This window comes from Pleurodeles waltl, chromosome 2_2, assembly GCF_031143425.1.
Source record: "Pleurodeles waltl isolate 20211129_DDA chromosome 2_2, aPleWal1.hap1.20221129, whole genome shotgun sequence".
In the NCBI taxonomy this organism is placed as follows: Eukaryota; Metazoa; Chordata; class Amphibia; order Caudata; family Salamandridae; genus Pleurodeles; species Pleurodeles waltl.
In genome coordinates, this window is record NC_090439.1 from 6,447,402 (window position 1) to 6,469,196 (window position 21,795).

Here is a 21,795-nt window from a genome sequence, read left to right on the forward strand (position 1 = left end):
CTGGGAAAAAAAAGGTAACATGGGAAGGGGAAAAAACATAAAGGAAGGTACAACCAGATGACCCAGGAAAAGAAGAAAAGAAAAGAACAGGTAAGAGGGGTCAGGAGGCACAAGAAACACGGTGCACAGAAGCAGAGCGAGGCCCCATGCCAAATCTGGTGCCTCGCAAGGTACACAGTAGACTTGGGGCGCGCCGCGTCCTGCAGACGCGTTGTGCGGCCCGAGCCGAATGTTCGGGTCGCGCCGCACCACGCGGCGCGACATTAAGCCCTAACGTGCAAATTTTAATTTGGAATAGTCTAATCTTAAAAGTACATTTCTTCCAGTTTACAGTCATATTTCCTTCCCAGTTGCAATGCTTGTGTGATGAAATTCAAGACTGAACAGCAAATCAGAGGGAACTCAAGGCGTTGAAGAAAAACTAGGTCCTCCTGATGGTTATAAAAATGTCTGCCTCTGAGGGTCAGGCATAAAAACCGAGACCTATAGGAAGAGTATAAGGTGCAAAAGAGCATAAAGTGCTTTGTTGACTGTTGTGACCCTCCATTACAAGGACAGCAAGGTAAGGTTGGGAACCAAGTGCATGATGAGGGGAAGGCCACTAAAAAATGGATCTTATTCCCCCAGAGCCACTTGGGATAAAATCTAAGCTCGGGGTCCTTAACCTATGTCAAATAGGGCTCTTAATCTCCCCTTTGAATATAGTGGACCTTCATTTGAGTGTTTTGATGTATGTTTTTAACAATGTGCAGGAGTACTGGATCAACCCCTGCCCGACCCATGATCTCCAACAGAATATTCCTGTCCACTGAGTCAAAGGCACAGGCAACATCCATAAAGGCCATATGTATGACCCCTCTCCTAGCAGCCCATAAAGGCTAAATGTATGGCCCCTCTCCTGGCCTTGGCATATTTACCAAGGATCAGGGATAGATTTAACGCTTGCTCAATCGTACCTAGCCCGAATGGAACCCATATTGGGCTTCAGAAAAAAAGGAATTTTCTTCTACCCAGTCTTCTAATTTGGGCAAGATTACTCTGCCAAAAATTTTGCTCAAGGCATCAAGAAATGAGATTATAATTTGAGGGGGGACTTCTTTCTCCTTTTTTAACAATGGGAATTATTATAGATTCCATCCACGTCTCGATGGGTTTCTCACAAACCACCGCTCTAAAAATTCTAGAAAGCTCAGGTAGGACCCGATCTGGATCCGGCACTTTCCCTGTTGCGAGCTTAAGATCACCTTTTGCACTTCAGCGACTCACTAAACCTAAAGGGCTCTGAGGGTGAGACAAGAGAAGGTATCTTAGATAAGGGATTATTGCCTCCACTGGAAACAATATTTGGAAAATGCCAAATCCAATCTTGCTTCAAGATATGACATTCTATGGATGTGGGGGATTTCCTGAAAAAAAAGGCTGATTAACAGTTTCCCAGAATGCCCGGTTATTGTTCAAAAGTGTGGCTCTTTCCAAGTCATGTCAGGCTCTTGCCCTGAGCTCTGCTTTCCTAATCTCTATAGCTTGCTTACAAGCCTATCTTGCCCTCCTAACTGCAACCTGATCCTGGGGGACTGCATTAGTTATCTCTTTCAATGCATGATAGGCTTTTGTTCAGTCTTGGTTAAACCAGGATTGCATGTAATGCTCTGTATTGGGCGTATTTGAATTTAGGGCTTCTTAAACTCATTTACATATCTTGCTGAAGCTACCACAAATATCTGCTGGGTCGGCAGCATGCAATCTCTGCCCGGATCTTTACATTCAGATCCCTCAAAACTACATCTGGATTAATGTGTAACAATTTTCTTCATACCTTCTTTTTCAATACATATGTTAGAGGGGAGATTTGGCTTATTAAAATGAGAAACTGCCAATGGGAATGCAGAACTGATGGTTAAGGGGTGATGGTCACTAAAGGGTGCTAAACCATTAAGGGGACTAAATCCTCCAACAGGAGGATATGGTCAATCATGCTGCCTTTCCCTCTCTCCACAAATTTTGTAATTTCCCTACTTTAATCGCTAGTGGTCTCGGAGGCAAAAAGCAAGTTATTAGTTAAAATTAGACGTGTTAGGGCTTCCCCATATGCTGAATGCTGAAAGTGACGAACAGATTCCCCCTGTTCGTCTCCAATTCACGGACCTGAGAACCACTATAAGTACACTTAGCAATGTTAAAATCCCCTACCCAAATAATAGAAGCACTTGCAGGTTCTCTACCCATTAGAACTGTAATGCTAAATTCCAAATCCTTGCTAATCCCCACCGGTTGGATATGAAAACAATTTTAATAAAAGTTAATTAAAATGATATTGCCTACCCTAGAGGAGGATAATTTTAGAGTTTGATAGTGAGAACTGGAGGACAAGATCTTAACACATAGAGAGGTTAATGAGGTGGAGACAAAAAGTATTAGACCCCCTATTCCCCTGATGGAATAGCGGGGGTACTAAAACAGTGGAAACCATCCAGAACCAAGGATTCACTGTCACATACCCAAGTCTCCTAGCAACAAACAATATCAAAATTGCTAATAAAATATAGCCACTCTCTTTCTAAAAGTTTTGAGTTCAGCCCTGATATGTTCCAGGAGAGGTGCTGTAACACCTGATAATAGTTTCCAGGTAAGTCTTTTATCCTGGGCACTGAAGCCTCAGGCTCCAGGGCCGGATTAATGCCTCCCAATGTGCTCTTACTGAGTGACAGCCCTGTTAGCTTAGCATAATCTTGTGGGCCTTTGTGTGAGGGCCAACTAATATCAGCAATAGTTAGACAAGATGAATTAGCTTGATGTGAATCAAAAGCTGTCAGTGACTGGTGTAACTGATCTAGGGGCACTGTATCCCTCTCTGGCATGACCTGAACTTCCACGGCTGGGTGAAGAACACAGCTTCTCCTATAGCTAGAGTCTACACCTTCTTCCAAATGCTGGATTTTATCTAAATAAGCATGCAAAAAAGGTCCAACCCTGAAAGTGGGAGGACGTATTAGAGGTAAGGAGCTTCCAGTAAAGTTAATCTTGGCTTAAAGCCGCTACGCTTTGCCCTCTGTCCCTGCATATTGGTTGAGAACGGCTGGTAGAAATACCTCAGTGGTACTACGTGCAAAACTGCACGTCCCCCCATTGGTGTAACGTGTGCCAGATTTTATCAGACAATAGGTCAGCTCCGGGTGTCTGCAGTTTATCACTATGCAATCGCCCCTTTTGAGGACGGGCCAATCTATCTGATTCTCCTCAGAAGAAGAATATTTTTCTATTCCCAAGATGCGAAGCTGGTGTTTTGAGCAAGCCAATAGCTAACTTTGTTTTTAAGTTCTATATATGCTTCTTCTCTGTGTGCCTGGACTGGTGGGACACTGAGCAGAACTGCCATGTATGGGGTGCACCTTGGTGGTAAATTCAGGTTCTGATACGGATTAGTGGGATTTAACTGAGCAGATGTATTACACATGTTGATAGATCTGAGGGGACTCATTCTCTGGGTGCTGCCTGATGGATCATGGGCTGTTGATGCTTGCCTTCCCCCAGAGCCCAGATTGGTACTAATAGCCATTTTGGTAACTGTTCAGTGCTCGAGCCTCCCACATGGGTATACTCTGTACAGGCCTCTAGGCATCGCAGAGTTGGTTAATGTAAAACAATGACATGGCTGCATGGGATCAGCGGTTGGGGATTACAATGATAACCAAGATGTTAACTTTTTAATAATCCCTTCCAAGATAATTGATATTCATAACAGTGAAGCAACAGATGTGGTCACAATGTTATTCAGTGAAACCTGAATCTCTTCCCGAGGGGCTGATTTAGATATTCCTTGCCCAATTCTGTGTGGATGGATGACTCAACCTCATGTGAATATATTGTGTCAGGCATTGTGGGGATACTTTTAAAGGACTGGTTATTTGATTTTCTAGGCTCAGGCACGGGCCTGTTCTTATCTTCCTCATTTACCTTCCTGTGGGTTTGCATCCTCCATTAGTTCCTGAAAAATCAGGTATTTGACTTCTGACTCTGGGACAAATTCCTCTGTCCTTTACACATGTTGATCGTCCAAGGCAGCCCCCTCGATGGCTTTATCCACACACCACGCCATGCCAGGACCACCGTCATCGGTATCCATAGGAAAGTAAGATGGCCTGATGCGTGTTTGAATGGTACTCTGGTCTTTCCCCCTATCAAGAGACAAGCTCATTCTCTTTGGACACTACGTTCACAGCGCAAACTAAAAAAGAGTCCAATGTGGTGCCAGGATGAGAATTAATAGAGTTAGTAATGGGAGTGTCTGGCCCAGAAGCAAATTTCCTTCTACCTATATTCGGAGAGCATAGTCTATGGAAAATAAGTTGTAAGTCAACTCACGACAGTACTAATGCTTCCCTTGATGGAGGAGCCAGGAGTGGTGGCCCCGCCTCTTCTGGGCGATGATGGGCACAGGACGGGCCCGCTCTTGGCCAAGGTTTTGCCCGTGCGTGTCCTGCACGCTTCCCGCTCTGCAGAAGTTTGTGGAGCGCTAAAAGCACTAAGTAGGCCCCTCCCTCTGGCTGCGGGTACAAGGCGTCCCTCTAGGTGCAACAAATGATGGGATGTGGAGTCCCCACACCACAATCAGGCAACCCACACTACAGGAGTCTGTGGAACACTAATAGTGCTAGTTAGGCTCCTCCCCCTAACCCCAGGTACAGGTATGCACCTCCAGGCGTGATGAAGGATGGGATGTGGAGTCCCCACACCACAATCAGGCAGCCCGTGCTGAGGGAGTTCCTGCTTCCGATACTCGGCCCGCGAACTCCTTGCCCTCAACCCTGGCCCCTCCACAGAGTGCTTCCTGGCCACCCCGAAGCACACCAAAGGACCTTTTTCCTGCCGCACCTGCAACTTCTCCTGCAACAGAACTACGAAGCCAGCAACAACCAATACAAACCACCTGCACTGCATCCTCCTCAACACACGCTCCGCACGAAAACACGCCATCGAGCTCTGGGACCTGCTCGACACCACCGCCCCAGACGTGGCCTTCCTGACCGAGACCTGGTGGAACGACTCTTCGGCCCCTGACATCGCCATCGCCATACCTGACGGATACAAGATCACCAGAAGAGATCGCACCAACGGAATCGGCGGAGGGATAGCCATTGCCCACAAATCCACCCTCAAGATCCACACCCACACGGACGACACCCTCAAGACAGCCGAACACCTCCACTTCCAGATTCACACGGACCCCAACACTACCCTCAGAGGAACCCTCATATACCGCCCCCCAGGACCAAGAGCCCCCTTCAGCGACACCGTCTCCGACCTCGCAAGCACCCACGCCCTCACCTCTCCAGACTACATCCTCCTGGGAGATCTTAACTTCCACCTGGAAAACAACAACAACGCCAACACCGCATCACTGACCACCAACCTCCTCAACCTCGGACTCCGTCAGCTGGTCAACACTCCCACCCACATCGCCGGACACACGCTTGACCCACTCTTCACCTCAAGCAACCACATCTCTTTCAGCCACACCTCCGAACTCCACTGGACCGACCATCACTGCGTCCACTTCTCCTTCAAGAAAAACACCGAACACCACCGCATCCCTCTACCGCCTCACCGCCGCTGGGGAAAAGTCACCAACGACCAACTAACCAGCACACTCGCCAAAAACCCACCACCCGAACCCACCGACCCGAGCACCGCCGCCATCAACCTCCATCAATGGATCCTCAACTGCGCCAACACCTTAGCCCCACTCAAGAAACCCACCGCCAACCAAGAAAAGAAAAAAACAGCATGGTTCACAGCCGAACTGACCACCTCCAAACGCACCTGCCAGAAACTCAAGAAGAAATGGATCCTCGAGCGCACACCCGACAACCTTGCCACCCTCAAGGACGCCAACCGTGAACACCACCAACGGATCCGACTCGCCAAGCGCGCCCACTTCACAGAACGCCTCAACAACAACGCCCACGACTGCAAAGAACTCTTCTGCATCGTGAAGGAGCTCTCCAACCCTAACGCCAACGTCAACGACGTCCCTCCATCCCAGAAACTCTGCGACGATCTCTCCACCTTCTTCCACCAGAAAATCGCAGCCATCCACAACAGCTTCAACACCGCACCTCCGCCAGACCCCACCCCCGACGACTCCTCCCACGCCTGCCGCCTCACCACCTGGACCCAAGTAGACGACGCCGAAACCCTAACAACCATGAATTCTATCCACTCAGGCTCTCCCACGGACCCGTGCCCACATCACGTATTCAACAAAGCCGACGCCACCATCGCCCCCAAACTCCGCAAGATCATCAACCTCTCCTTCAACTCCGCCACCTTCCCAGACAGCTGGAAGCACGCAGAAATCCAACCCCTCCTCAAGAAACCCAAGGCTGACCCCAGCGATCTCAAAAACTTCCGACCGATCTCTCTCCTCCCTTTTCCAACGAAAGTCATCGAGAAGATTGTCAACGCACAGCTCGCCCACTTCCTAGAAGTCAACTCCATCCTAGACCCCTCACAATCTGGATTCAGACGAAACCACAGCACTGAGACCGCACTCCTCGCCGCCACAGATGACATCAGACAACAAATGGACAACGGCGAAACCTCAGCCCTCATCCTCCTCGACCTATCTGCCGCTTTCGACACAGTCTGCCACCGCACCCTGCTAACCTGTCTCCACGAAGCCGGCATCCAAGACAAAGCCCTCAACTGGATCTCATCCTTCCTCTCCGACAGAACCCAGAGAGTCCGACTCTCACCCTTCCGCTCCAAAGCCACCAACCTCATCTGCGGCGTCCTCCAAGGATCCTCTCTTAGCCCAACATTGTTCAACGTATACATGGCCCCCCTCGCACGACTGGCCCGTCAACACAACCTCAGCATCATCTCCTACGCCGACGACACCCAGCTCGTCCTCTCCCTGACCAAAGATCCGCTCACCGCCAAAACCAACCTCCACGAGGGACTAAAATCCATCGCCGAGTGGATGAGCAACAGCCGCCTGAAGCTCAACTCCGACAAGACGGAAGTCCTCATCCTCGGACGCACCCCCTCGGCCTGGAATGACTCCTGGTGGCCCACCGCCCTCGGACCCCCACCCACCCCAGCCAGCCACGCACGAAACCTCGGCGTCATCCTCGACTCTGCTCTCACCATGTCCAAACAGATCAACGCCGTCTCCTCCTCTTGTTTCAACACCCTCCGCATGCTCCGCAGGATCTTCAAGTGGATTCCAACAGGAACCAGGAAGACGGTGACTCAAGCCCTCGTCAGTAGCAGACTTGACTACGGCAACGCACTCTACACAGGCATCCCAACGAAAGACATCAAACGACTCCAACGCATCCAGAACGCATCCGCCCGCCTGATCCTCGACATACCCCGCCGATGTCACATCTCCCCCACCTGAAGGACCTCCACTGGCTCCCTGTGGAAAAAAGGATCACCTTCAAACTCCTCATCCACGCACACAAGGCACTCCACAACACCGGACCCACCTACCTGAACACCAGACTCAACTTCTACGTCCCCACACGTCAACTCCGCTCGGCCAACCTCGCCCTCGCAATCGTCCCCAGAATCCAGCGCAAGACCTCTGGCGGCAGATCCTTCTCCTTCCTCGCCGCCAAGACCTGGAACTCTCTCCCCACCACGCCAGACCCAGGACCTCCTCACCTGTAGGAGACTCCTCAAGACATGGCTCTTCGAACGCTAGCAGCACCCCCCCCCCCCAGCACCTCGAAACCCTGTCGGGTACATAGCGCGCTTTATAAATTCTTGATTGATTGATTGATTGTGGAGTGCTAAAAGCTCGTCCCCCTGGTCACAGGTACAGGTGCGTAACTTCAGGCATGATGAAGGGTGGGATGTGGAGTCCACACACCACAATCAGGCAGTCTGCCCTGCAGAAGTTCGTGGAGCACTAAAAGCTCCACGTAGGCTCCTCCCCCTGGCTGCAGGTATAGGTGCGCACCTCTAGGCGCAATGAAGGTTGGGACGTGGAATCCCCATACCACAGACAGGCAGCCTGCAGTGCAGGAGTTCATGGTGTGTTAAAAGCGCTAGGTAGGCTCCTCCCCCTGGCCGCAGGTACAGGCGTGCATCTCCAGGCACAATGAAAGATGGGATGTGGAGTTCCCACACCACAATCAAGAAGCCCACACAGCAGGAGTTCATGGAGTGCTTAAAGCGCTAGGTAGGCTCCTCCACCTGGCTGCAGGTAGAGGTGCGCGCCTCCAGGCACGATGAGGGATGGGACATGGAGTCCCCACACCACAGTCAGGAAGCCCGTGCTGCGGGAGTTCATGGAGCGCTGAAAGTGCTAGGTAGGCTCCTCCCACTGGCCACAGGTACAGGTAATGATGGGACGTGGAGTCCTAACACCACAGTGAAGCAGCCTATGCTGCAGGAGTTTGTGGAGCCCTAAAAAGTGCTAGGTAGGCTCCTCCCCCAGGCCACAGGTACATGTAAGGATGGGACGTGGAGTCCCCACACCACAGTCAGGCAGCCCACGTTGTGGGAGTTCCTGGAGCCCTATCAGCGCTAGGTAGGCTCCTCGCCCTGGCCGCAGGTACAGCTGTGTGCCTCCGGGCCTGATAAAGGATGAGACGTGGAGTCCCCACACCACAATCAGGAATCCCCAGAAGTTACAAATACAGCTGCTGCGTGTGGAAGGGAGTAGGAGCCACTCTACCAATGTGCCATCAGATGTCAGTCCAGTCTCACTAAGGTGCCTACCAACATCACCTTGCCATACAGAAGTCTGTTTTTTTTGTTTAGAGAGAAACTGGGCACTCGGCTCTCACGGCTTCTCCTCCCAAGCGTTGATGTCTTCTTCTCCAAACAAGGCACCAATCGGGTAGTGCTACCCCCCCACTGTATTAAAGGCCTGCAGGGTAGGGTTGCATGGGGGGTCCCATTTCCACTCATGACTGTTATTATGAGGGTTCTGAAACAGTCTTGAATTATTTGCTATGAGAGTTGTTTCATCAGCATACAAAAGGTTGTTGATGATTTTTCCACTAATTTTGATTCCACAATTATCTTAGAGACCATCTTCACTCATTATGTACCCTGCATATAAGTTGAATAGGAAGGGTGAAAGAATGGAGCCTTGTCCTTTGCTAGCCTGTGTTTCACCTTGTTATCTGCCTTGATTGTGATTTCCTGCCAGAGGTATGCATGTGAGCAGTAAGATGCTCTGGGATACCCAAAGGACGTGCCACAATTTGACATGGTTGACACAATCAAATACCTTGCCTTGGTTGAAGCATATGTTGATTTTCTTTTGTTATTGTTTTTTATTCAGTTATCTGGCAGGCATCAGCAATGATTTCACTTTGCCCTGGATCTTTCCGAAATCTAGCTTGTGCATCCAGTAATTCTCTTTCCTTACAGGAAACCTGTCCTGGTGCATGCCATTCTAAAGCGCTCCTGCACCAGGCTCCCAATACCCTGCTGCATCTTGAGTCTGTCAATGAGGTCTGTACTGGTGAAGATCCTAGGATCCTTGGGCAATCCCAGGGGTGTTTTGAGGTGAAATTCAGCCGAGTAACGGCTGTGCAGGCTCGCACAGACACTCACTGTGAGCCCTGAAGAAGATGATGGCAAAGAGATATCAGCAGGTGCAGCCGGAGGCCCACAGGTAAAGAACAAACAGTGTGCGAGTGGGAGGTGGGGGGTATAGTCTACCTCTCTTTTCGGCTCCTGTTTGTTCACTGTGCCTCCCTCCAGTCCAGGTCAGACACAGGCTTACAGGCTGAACCATTGCAGGGCTGCTGGGCCTCTAAAGGCAGCGATCGGCATCACCTGATAAGAAACTACAAGTGTGCATCCGAGAATCTCGTATCTTCTGCTCCCCTCTGCTTCCTCCACACAGATTTGGCATCATCAGTGAAGGCCCAGAAGAGGCGAGGTCCCCCATTGGTGAGCCCGATGAACAGGGTATGGTGAGGAGGATTAATACAGATTGGAAGAGGCTCTGAAGTTTGGCCCTGTCTGGAGGACACAATCTAGGGGTTGTGAGATGGGCACTTTCGGGGGAGCACAGTTAAAAAGTAGCCATTAAAACTCAACAGGTCAGCCTCCCACACGAGCATTAAGGGCTGAGGGGGTTGAAGGTGTTACTGGACTGGTCTGCTGACCTGGGTACCTCCCCAATCCCCTGTTGGAGATATTGGCTTGGGAAAATGATTGGGGACACAAGGAGGATTGAGGGCCTTGTCCCGAGGCATAAAGATGAAATGTTCACACAACACTGGCCCCTATTCTGCAGACAACTAGCTACTGAGATGTGGAAAAGTTAATGTCAGTGATCTAGTCGCTCTGCAGTTGCCCTGCACATGCCACCCACAAGGTGGGTTTTATTTGTTTGGGTTACATATAAGACTACATAAGTGCAACACTACATCTCCCTTGAAAGCTTGGAACTGAACTTCACCATTAACAATGGCCAAGGACAAAATGCCACTGAAGCAGGGCAATATGGACAAATTTGCAAAACCACTTCATCAACCTTAAGAAGGAGATCACTTTGGCGGACCCAGAGGGGCACAACCACCCGGGGTTGGCAAGGGGGCTTATCCAGGAAGAGGTCCTGTCTAGACGTAATAACCTCAGCTTCTTTGGGTTTCCATTTGGCATAGAAAGAACTCACCCAGAAGAATTCCTAGATACCTGCAGCGAGCCTTCCTTTCAGCAGACTCACTTTTCCGTGCTTCCTGATACATCCACTGAGCATTGATGGAAAAGCGCCCCAGGTGTGTTGTCCAGAACTATGATTGCCCGGTTGCTGAATTTTGGGGTTTGAGCCCTTGTCTTTAGAACAGTGAGAGAGATGGGAAAAGTGTCTCATGACTCCCAGAAAATCCTTATATTCCAGGCTACATAAGACTGGACCAGAAACAGCACAAATCATATGATTCCGTGGCCCAGCTAAGAATTCTTAACCAAGACAAAGCATTGATTTTTAACCACCCGGACTTTGTGTGGGAGTGGAAGGAGGAGCATGATTCTCCTTTGGTGAGAAAGACACAGAGTGACCCCACAAACTCCACTTGCTAATGGGGCAGAGAATGCTCCAAGAGCATGATGCTGCTAAATCCAGAGAGGTCAGAGAAAGAGATGATGACTGCGTACAAAGGAATGGACCCCTGGAAATGACGAGAGGAGTCCAGATGCAAACTCATTGGACACAGGCATGCCCAGATGCAAACTCTTTGGACATGGGCCTGGAGGCAGCTTGGGAGATCTGCCACAAACCGAGGAGTGCAAAAGTGTGGGAGAGTACACTTACCATACAAGCATCATTAATGTTTACCATGTGTGCTTTTAGACTCAGGAGTAGGAAGAGAGTGAATTCAGATAGACCCTAGTAGGAGATAGATCATAGTTAGGAATGTTTTTCTACTGGTGACAAATGCTTTGATTTAGAAGGGTGTAGGGTGAGGTAGTTCGGGGGTTTATGGGATAAGGGTACTTTGGATGTTGTTTAAGGCAGCAGAAGGAGGTCTGGCCGGGCCATCGACCCTAATATATACAATTAATGGGGCCCACAGAAGGTATAAAATATTGACTTAGAATGTTAGTGGTTTGCTTGATAAAATTAAGGCCCTGATATATACTTTTTTTGCGCTGCATTAGCGTCATTTTTTGATGCAAAAGCAGTGCAAACTTACAAAATACACTAATGCGGTCCAAAAAAGTATAAATCAGGGCCTAAGTTTTTTGCGGTCATGACATATGCCAAGCACCTTGCTTCAGAGATCCTGTTTGCAAGAGACCCATTTGATGGGGACAAAATGTGTTTTTCTGGCAGTTTCAGTCAGAGCAGAGAATTCTACATGGGTTTTCAAGAGGTTCCAGAAGGTCGGTGATTTTATTCCAGAAATCCTTTCCCCTGGTGGTTTCAAAAGTTCACTCATATGGACTGGGCAGGTTCACTTGAGGAAGTTTCTTGAACTGTGGGTAGTATATATATGTACCCCCCTACTCTAGTCGGTGATACTCCACCTACACTCTCATAAATCATAAATCCTGCTGTGATCCCATGTGGGCATACTAATTATAGGGGAAAAGTTTAATCCAATCATGAAAATGGCCATAGATGTAGACACCGTAGCTCCCAGTACTATATCTCCAGCTTTAGAAAAATGGGCAGGTTCCATTACCTTGAGGCATGTTTGGCACTGCATGCACCAATACACACTAATCGTCCCCCATAGGCGATTGCCTGTTCTTGCCAAAAGCTGAGCTCAACGTCATAGTTGGCTCCCAAATTCTACCCCAGGCATTGTCTGATCATGCTCCAATTGAGGTGTGGTTGATGAAATCACAAAGTGGGCTCTTTAATGCTTGACAAAAGATGAGGCCCTTTGAGCCAGGTTACAAGATACAATTGAAGATTATTTTGGATATAACAAACCATCAGTGTCATCCCCTTTTTTCTTATGGGAGGTGTTTAAAATAGTATTCAGTGTAAAGGTCTTTTCTAAAGGGTACTGGGAAGAGATGGAAAGAGATGTGGAGAGTGCAGCCGAGATTTTAAAGCTAAAAAAAGGGGCAGATATAGGGCTTACAGATGCAGAGAATAGGAACTTACAGTGGCTAAGGCAGACGCAAAAATAAAAGTTTATGGATTCAGTTAAAGTGGCCTGGAAATTGTCTAAATACAGAATATACAAACTGGGGAAAAAGGGAGGTAAACTGCTACCTTGGTTATCCAAATGGGATTGAGCTTCTAACATTCTTCTGGTGCTCTGCAATGTACATGGCCAAGGAATAATTGATTTGGTAGGGATTGCAGAGGTCTTCACTGACTATTATAGAGAGCTATATCAGAAACTCACATTCCTTCCATTAGAAGCAATGCACCCCATTGCAAATGAGCTAAGTGTTAAGGCCCATACAGGGAATAAACTTGAGGAGCTATGCTACCACTCACGCTAGAAGAGGCCCAAAAGATGATCTGGTCACTGCCTCAGGTAAAACCCCCATCCCAAATGGGTTGTCAATTGAGATTTAAAAAAAAATATATTCCACCCTGCTCTCCCTATACTTCAAACCAGTTTGAGGAGGCAGGGAGTACTTCCTCCTTACCAAGAGATCTCTGTGAAGTGACGATCATCACTATCCCATAACTAAGCAAAGGAGTGTGAATCTTAGCGAACTATCTCACTTCCTAATGTTGAAACTAAGCTGTGTGCCAAAATCTTAGGTATGAGGTTGGCCAGGGTGAAGCGGAAGCTAGAGCATGGGGACCAAAATGGTTTAATGTGTGGCAGAAGCACTAGGCATTGATAGCGTCAAGTCCAGGTGGCACTTACTAGGATGTCTGAGATGCAGGGCGTGGTGGACATCATACTAAGAACTATAAAAAGGCATTTGACAGGGTGTATTGGCTCTTTCTGCTCTAGCTGCTCTAGAGAATGACTCTTGGTCCTGGTTTCCTGAGCTATATATGTGCATTGTATAGCTCCCCAACTGAACAATTGAGAGCAAGTGAAGTTGTGCCTTCGTCCTTTCTAATAGAGCAGGAAACCAAATAGGCAAACCTCTCCATCTGCTCCTATTCGCATTGGCTGTTGTAGCTTTGGTTTGCTGTATTCGAAGGGATGGACAGGAGGATAGTTTTTGTTGTCCTAGCAGGAGAGAAGATTGGATATTCCTACATGTAGATGGAGTGCTTTTTTTCTGCAGAACCCACTAGCTTCCTTCCAGCACCTTGTCAACTCTTTCAGATTTATTGGGAGCCATCTTGTTTAATTGTGAATTGGGATAAATCCACCAATGTCCAGCTCCTTGGTCCACCACTGCAGCTGCCCAACTATGTCCCATTCCAGAAGATGACTTACTGCTTTAAATACTTGGGAACCATGATCACTCGTGGTAGACAGCTAGTCTGGCATCTGAATGTTGCCCCACTGTTGAGAAACAGCCGGGAAGGACTAGAGGGTTTTTCCCTGCTGACCATCAAACTGATGGGCTGGGTGACACTGTATACAATGGGCACCCTGCCCCGTTTTCTGTATGTGATACAGAATTATCCCTGCATGCTTCCACCAACCTTCTTTGCACAACTTCATTTTCACGTCACAAAATTCCTGTGGGCAGAAAGGCATCCTAGGATCTCATTCTGTTAGTGTGCCCAATTGGTGCAGGAGCTGGGATTAGGGGTGCCTGATATCAGACTATATTATTGGGCTGCCCAGTTGATCCCATTAAGAGAATGGTTCTTCAGAGATTGGCTGAACTCTTTTTCTGACCTGCAATTGGAAATTCTCGTCGGAGGTTGGAATTCAGGCCCGTATTTATACTTTTTTTGCGCCGCATTTGCGTCGTTTTTTGACGCAAAAACGGCGCAAACGTGCAAAATGCCATTGTATTTTGTAGGTTTGCGCCGTTTTGCGTCAAAAAGCGGCGCAAATGCGGCGCTAAAAAAAGTATAAATACGGGCCTCAGCATCTTCTGTATATTGGAACGCCCAACAACCTTGCCACATTTTGCTAGAATTTCAGTCTTATATTTGCGAGAGGCCCTAAGGCTTATAAAGTGGCTGAATAACTTGACTAACTATACTCCCTTTTGGTCTGGAACTAGACTCCAACATGTGGCACTGCTGTCTGGGTTTAGGTCTTGGGAACTCTTATGAATTTCCTGACTGGGGATATCTAGGAGCGCAGTCACACTGAATCCTTCGGGCAGCTTGGAGGAAAGTATGAGCTGCACAAATCACTATTTTTCAAATTATATATGCATTATCTATGTAAAAGGAGGAACTAGATGATGTCTCAGACTTCAACCCCTTGGAAGCCAAGTTGCTGCTGGATCCTTTGGGCAGAATGGGCATATCGAGACTGTATAGATCCCTGATACTGAACACTCCAGATGTGAAAGTGGTACATCTACTGCCTAGGAGCAAATTGTGGGAGAGCTTGATGATGACAAGTGACAAGAGACTAAAATGATGCCCAGTGTGCTAGCAGTCCCTTCTAACTTAAGAATTATCCAATTCAACTACTTCCACAGAACGTGTTTTAGTCCCAAAATGACCTGGACGCTGGCAGAATGTATTGTCACCCCATCCAAACCTGACCCTTAGGTGGCCATTCTGGGAATTTTGGATGATTGGGCAAATTCAAGCGCACAGAGAACTCTGGCTGGAGTGGGGGTTCTGGTTGCCAAAAGGGACATAGCATGCTCATGGCAATGTGACAGTGGCCCCATGAAGATGGACTGGTTCATGCAGCATTATGCCTAGTGCATAAATGGAGGAGGGTGCAGGGCCAAACACCAGAAAATATGGGGCCAGTGGGCATCCCACTAGCCAGCCTGTTATATTATTACTGTAACACCTTCTGGTGATTTACAACAATGCTGTAACAAGGCAGAACAGAAGAATGTTTGGTAAGCAGGATGTTGTACAGTTTTCTGCTCCTCTAGCATTCTAATAAACCCTAAATGATAAGATAAGACGCTTGGCCACATCTGCTCCCAGTCGTGAAGATGAACTCCTAGGTTACCCAGAATATCTATGGCCTGCCATCACATGCAGGGATCTGTGGCTGAACCCTTTTGTCATCTTTATTAGTAAAAAATGTATAGAATGAGCACTGAGGCCCATTCAGTCTGCCTTCTCTATTCAGAGCTCCACCCATGTGTGCTCCCTTTCCCTAAACCAGGTGTCCTATATCATCTTTGGAACCTTTGCCTACCCTTGTTCACCAACCGAACACATACATTTTACAAACCATTGCCCAATCCATTTCCCAGGGTCTCACCTAGGTAGAAGTTTTTTAAGTGCCACATCCAAGACAGAGCTAAACAGTGAGCATTCATCTTTATCATTTGGACATTTCTGTGACTGCCCTTTTAAGTCAATATTACCATCAATAGAAGCAATGGTCTATGGTCTTGGCTATCACTCTCTTCTGCACAAGCCATCCACCATCTCCATGCCATCATCCCCATGCACAGGTCTTAGCCCAGCACCAGTTTACTGTAAAGTGATTACCGGGATGCCTTTCCCTGCTTAGTACCTATGCATGTGTGTTCCCTATCTCACCGCCTGAATTGCTCTCTTTGTATCTTGTATTTTGAGTTGTTCGGAGCTTTCTAAAGACCATTAGCTTGTGGTCTGACCATGTAGAATCTCCACTGTAGGACCATTCATTATGCTCCTTTTCAAAAGTTAGGGTATCATACCCTCACTTGCAGCTCTTGGATCAACATGTACAAGTGCCCCAATTTTACCAGTTATTTCCACCATTTGTTGTATCAGCAGCTCCAATTATTCTTCTGAAGCGTTTGCAACATCGTCACTGATCTCAACTATCTTTATGGTGTCCTGGTCTGTTTAAAAGAGGTCAGTGGTCAAGCTGGACTTCTTCTGCCAGTTTGTCATGGAACCCAACGCCATTATATGAATTTCAGTTCATCACTCAATACATAGAGATCTCCTAGTAAAAGATAGATTTGCATTGGGTTTCAGGGTAAGGGTTTAAGTGGGTGTCGGGTGTCATGGTGCTGCCCTGCCTATTCAGGAAGCTTACTGCTGCTCAGCTCTCATAGGTCTGCTTGTGAAACCCTTCCCGCTTCAGAGATAATTTTGCTGTTTGGAACTCTTCAGTGTATGGATCAACGAGTGACATACTAGTCTGGAAATAGTTCTTTACTGAAGTAGTCAAGTACTCCATCTTTTTTCCAGGCTGGAAGTCCTTTATTTGCCCCCTTGTCTTTGGGCATCTATAGCCTCACGTCTCTTGCTACAGCCTCTTGGCTTCAGTCTACACCTGGACGTTCATCGGGCTCTTGGCCGGACTTAAAGCCCAAAATCTTCCAATTATCCGGCCAGTTGAGTCACAACCATTAAAGTGCCACCCCCATGGCCCAACAAACATCCCTCTCCACCTCTTCTGGGACATCAATGGTCCCCAGTATAATTTGGAGGACCTGAAGCGCTATTCCCAATGGCCCACGTTTCTTCAGCCTAGTATTACAGACACTTACCAGGTTCTCTTATCCTTCTCTGATTTCCTGACTGTTACTTTTCTAAGATCGTGACCTATCCCTCTTTTTCACTCAGAAGAATGAAGAGATGGTTTGGACACAACATGAGCTTAGACTTATCAACACTCATTTCCTCGCATTCTTGTTCAACAAGATCAATACCCCTTTTATAATTTTTATTCTAAAGCCAGAGCTTCAACTACATCGCCAAATAAGTTTTATATAATTGATGTAAAAATTTACTTGCTTCCAGATTTCTTATGAGACAGTCCCCTTGAAAGATTCTTGTTGTAACTGCATGCTGCGGCTGTAAACAGCTGGATGTTAGGAACCTGTAAGCCTTGAGTCATATCCTTGCATGGGACCCACTGCTGTCAGAGCTATAACAATAAACATATGGAATAACTAAAAAGGGACTTGTTGGAACACACTCCCTAATGATGTAGCAGTAGTGGGCACCTTGTGGTACAATGTTGGGACATTCTTGTGATGGCAACCTTCAGTGATGAAAGCAGCAAGGCAGCTGATGCACAAAAGCTGGTCCACACATTTACAGCTTCTTATATAGTGTGCATATCTTTTGCTGTTACCAAATCTCCGAGCCAAAATCTTCCAATGATGCAGTCCACAGATGTAAAGTAGCGTGATATTTTAATTTTTGTATATACTCACACCTGACATTTGTATGGTCTTGCAGAACTGTAGGTCATCTTGAATACTTTCAGAAGCCTTTCAGTTGTTGTGGCTGCATAAGTCAGACCTGTGCATTATAATGTTAAGGGCTGTGTGAATTGTGTGCTGTGAGATTTACTTTTTTGTATAAGGTAATGATTTTGGAAATTTGTTTGAGTTGTAGTACCTGTTTCCTCAAATGATATTTGCATGATCCAAAAATATGGGTGCCTAATGCCTGACAGTGAGAGTGAGATAGATTACCAGGATACACGTGGTGGCTCTGCATGTGTAGTGTTATGGAATACTTGATTTCCGGTAGTCAGAGTTGATCACGGTGGGATTAAATTAAGGAGTGAGGTAGACAGAAATGAGCTTTGCTATTGGGTGCATGGTGGGTAGTGGTGGGGGTGAAGGTGGGTAGTAGAGTCAAAAACTGGTCATCAGTATGACATAGTGCAGCACCTGCGGGGCGTGGCACATATCAGGCTGAAGATTCTGACTCCACTAAGGTAGATGTGATGGGGCTAGTCGAGTTAGAGCCTTTTCAAAATGAGAAATGTATAACGCATGAAGGAACGGCAGCCTAACTAAGACTGATAGTGCATATGGTAACAGGTCACATAGCTAGCATGATGAGCTCCAATTTATTTTAAAACCATTTCCTCTAGGGGTGGAGATAATGAGAGGAAAGAGCTAATTTAGTGAAAGATCAGTGGTAGTACATTTGAGAAAGCGTGGTGAGAGTCAGTTTCACACACAGGATACTTCTGTAATGGCCAACTGCAGTGGTGTTGATAAACACGAGTGCATGATGGAAGTTTGTTACAAGGAGATTCAATCAAATTGATCTACACACAGTAGTTCTGTAATTCGCATCAAGCACATTCTTTATCCTATTCTGCATGTCGAACATAACATCAACTTGTCTTTGATGATGCCTGGTGTCCACAGGTAGGTTAGGTACATCAGGAGCTAAATCATGTATTCCATTGCTGTTGTAACCACCTGTAATAAACATCATCTATCTTGACAGAGCATGTAGTTTAGCGTTTCACACCTCTACATTTCTCCTTTCAGTTACTCAACATTTTGCTCATCATGCTGCCCCTTGGGTCAGAAACGGCGAAGCTCAAGCCCTCAGGTTTGCTGGACCGAATTTTTAGCCATATTGATCTTCATCAGGATGAGTTTGTACAGGTAAGTGGAGCAGCAGATTTACTACTCTTCCCTCCTAATCTCTAAGGAGAGTTAAAGATGAGTCAGGGTTGACCTGTATAGTATTCCTTTTGGTCTTTGATGGCATTTTATGGTATTTTACTAATCCAAAAGATGTAATACTTCACCTGGATTGGTAGATTTTGTTTTCCTGTTTTGGATGAGAGTGATTGGCATTTGAACAGACAAAAGAGAGAGACGCTGGTAGACAGATTGGCTTCACTTATAATGTTCTTTGCCTAAAATGGAAATCTATTCAGAGATGTTTCTTGAAAACAGTCACTAAGTGAGGGCAACTGAAGTTGTTGGTCACATGGTAATAGTAACTGCTAGCTATGTGACCAATACCGAGTTACTTGTTTTTGTTTTACATGCGAAGGGTGGTTGAATGCCAAAATGTCAAGGTTGATAATTCCGACCTGTAATTAATAATATTGTATCCCCTACATCACAAGGTAAATTTATATTCAGTATTTTTGAACCCTCTTCTATAACTCACTTGCGATGTAGAAATTAATTTGATGTGATGGGCGCTACATGGTTGCCATACTATATAACGTGTAACTGTGATGTATGAAATAATTAACGGCTAATTGTTCTTTTGAAACTTTTAGTGGTGGAAACAAACAAAAATGCATGCCTGGTGTTCATGGCCCTGAATGCTGTTTACACTAATTGCTCCCACAACATAATATGCCTATATGAGTGATATTCAGTAAAGTATGTTAGATACATTTTCACTCTCTTGCATCTGACCTACATTATGAGTGTTTCACCTTTCATAAGGTGCTAAGTGCTGTCTAGTCGTTGTTGAATTCACCACTGACATTCTCTGTAAAGTGTTTTGACTTGGGGATTTCCACCAACTCCTGTATGATAGTTTATCTGCAAATAGTACTGTAAAATATAAAAATACCCTAAATCATGTGTCAGGAAAAATACATCCTATGTAACAAAATGATTCTTAAGCATCCCTTACAGAGAGCTATTTACCGATGTGTTCTGTGGTTCCAAAATAGCACTGCAGCTAAATAAGATTCAAATTATTCTATAATTTGTTTTTTTTAAAACATATATTTTATGAGTACCATTAGCTAATCTGAATCACTTTGCTTTCCTCAGCACCTCAAAAAATGGCTGGCCATTCCCAGTGACTCAAGTGACCCACAACTGAGAGGAGAAGTTACACGAATGATGAAGATGGCAGCGGACGAGATCACGTCACTAGGAGCTATGGTTCAACTTGTAGAGATGGGTTTACAAGAGGTACAACTTAGTCACTGCTTGTTGGAGTTTTTCAGGCATTTCCCATCTTTTCTTTCTGGATACTGCATGAATTGTATGTTAAATATCATGAGTGTAGTTATGGTTTTGCAGATTGACAGGTTTTCGAGCTCAATAGAAGAATGGATTCCTCATAAATTTTTCAAAGGAACAAAATCGTATTTAGGAAAGGGATTAGGATAGGGAAAGGCTTCTGACCATTCATCAAACACCCAAACGTTTGTGTATTTTTGTTGCGAAAGAGTTTGTGAACATATTGTATGCTTTTTGCTCTTGTGTTCCTCAGTGGATTTAAAATAATGTCTCCATTCTATGGAATCCCTCACCTTCCATTTTGGGAACAACCAGTAACACGGGCCCCATTACTCATTTTTTGGATCAGGACTTTTTCATCTTCAGATTTTGGTCCAAAGTAAGACAGACAGGCAGAAAAGGGAGAAAGAATGAGAAAAATTGGAAAACAGAGAGAAAGCAGGGGTGAAAGCGAACCTACAAAGGTGAGATAAAGAGACAAGAGGTTTAGGGTGCTGGAAGAAAGAGGCATGATGTGAAATATGGAAAAGGCAGTTTTAGACTTTGCCAACCCTGTCATTCAGTGATCACCACATTGATACACTTTGAGTTCGTCACTCATGTTTTTTTAACAAATTGAGCATTACGGTTGTTCGTAGGCTTACATGGAGAAGATGGACAACCAGCACCACACTATTTCTCCTTGATTGGCACGAGCATGGTGCCGCAAGTTTTTTGACACTTTAATATCTAAATTCGTGGGGGGGTGATATATACACAATTATATGGGAGAAGGTTTCTGTGTGGCACTGGACCCCAAGATATATATGTCATCAACCAATCCTAGAGCCCTACTACAGCAGTAAAAGTGATCACAATGATAATGGAACAACATCAATTGATAGACACTTGGTGCCATAGGAATTCTCAGGGTTGAAAGTGTATATACCACCCGAATATGTGGTGTCTTTGAGAATGTATTAGTGGACTGTTACCTGAGATGCAGGAGACTGAACTGCACCCAAGTAAAATGTCAAATCACTCCAGCATATTGCTAACATTTGCAGTTCTACAATGTGGAACCATAATCTATATTTCCCCTCAGAAGAGCTCTTGAATTCCATCTCCGACACTGAGGTCAGACATGACATTGCAAAATATTTCAGACGAAATGCAGGATCTGTGGACAGTGCAGGAATGCTGTGAAAAGCTTTCAAGACATCATCTATAAGACGAATCTACATCTCCCAGGCAGGAATATTAAAATCTATCAGATCGATCCTCCAAAGACTCAAACATGAGAGAGGAGAGCTGGAGAAAAAATACATTAAAACGCATAACACAGACATACTCAGTGGATTAAATATTCTCCTAATAGAATTCAAAGAGACTGTGGACAGAGAAGTTAAGTATTTGAATAAATACAGAATTGCTAGACATTATGGGGGAGGGGTGAATGGCTTTGGAAAACTCTAGACCGCCTGATATTTATACTCAAGCCTCCTAAGGAGATGATTGTGCTGGGTGGGAGCGCTGGTAGTATTGCTGATATATTAACAGTATTTATGTCATGTTATACCCAACAATATGCTGGGAAGAGACTTGTCT

General features: G+C 46.1%; 1 protein-coding gene across 3 annotated transcripts in view; it reads left to right on the forward strand.

Annotated features, from left to right (window-relative positions):
- Positions 1–21,795, forward strand: part of CNDP1 (carnosine dipeptidase 1) — a 409,207-nt gene that overhangs the window by 102,139 nt on the left and 285,273 nt on the right. For all 3 annotated transcript variants that reach the window (XM_069219416.1, XM_069219418.1, XM_069219417.1), the window contains exons 2-3: positions 18,754–18,873; positions 20,014–20,157. In XM_069219416.1, the coding sequence (XP_069075517.1) occupies positions 18,754–18,873; positions 20,014–20,157 (264 nt within the window). The remainder of the gene's footprint in view (positions 1–18,753; positions 18,874–20,013; positions 20,158–21,795) is intronic.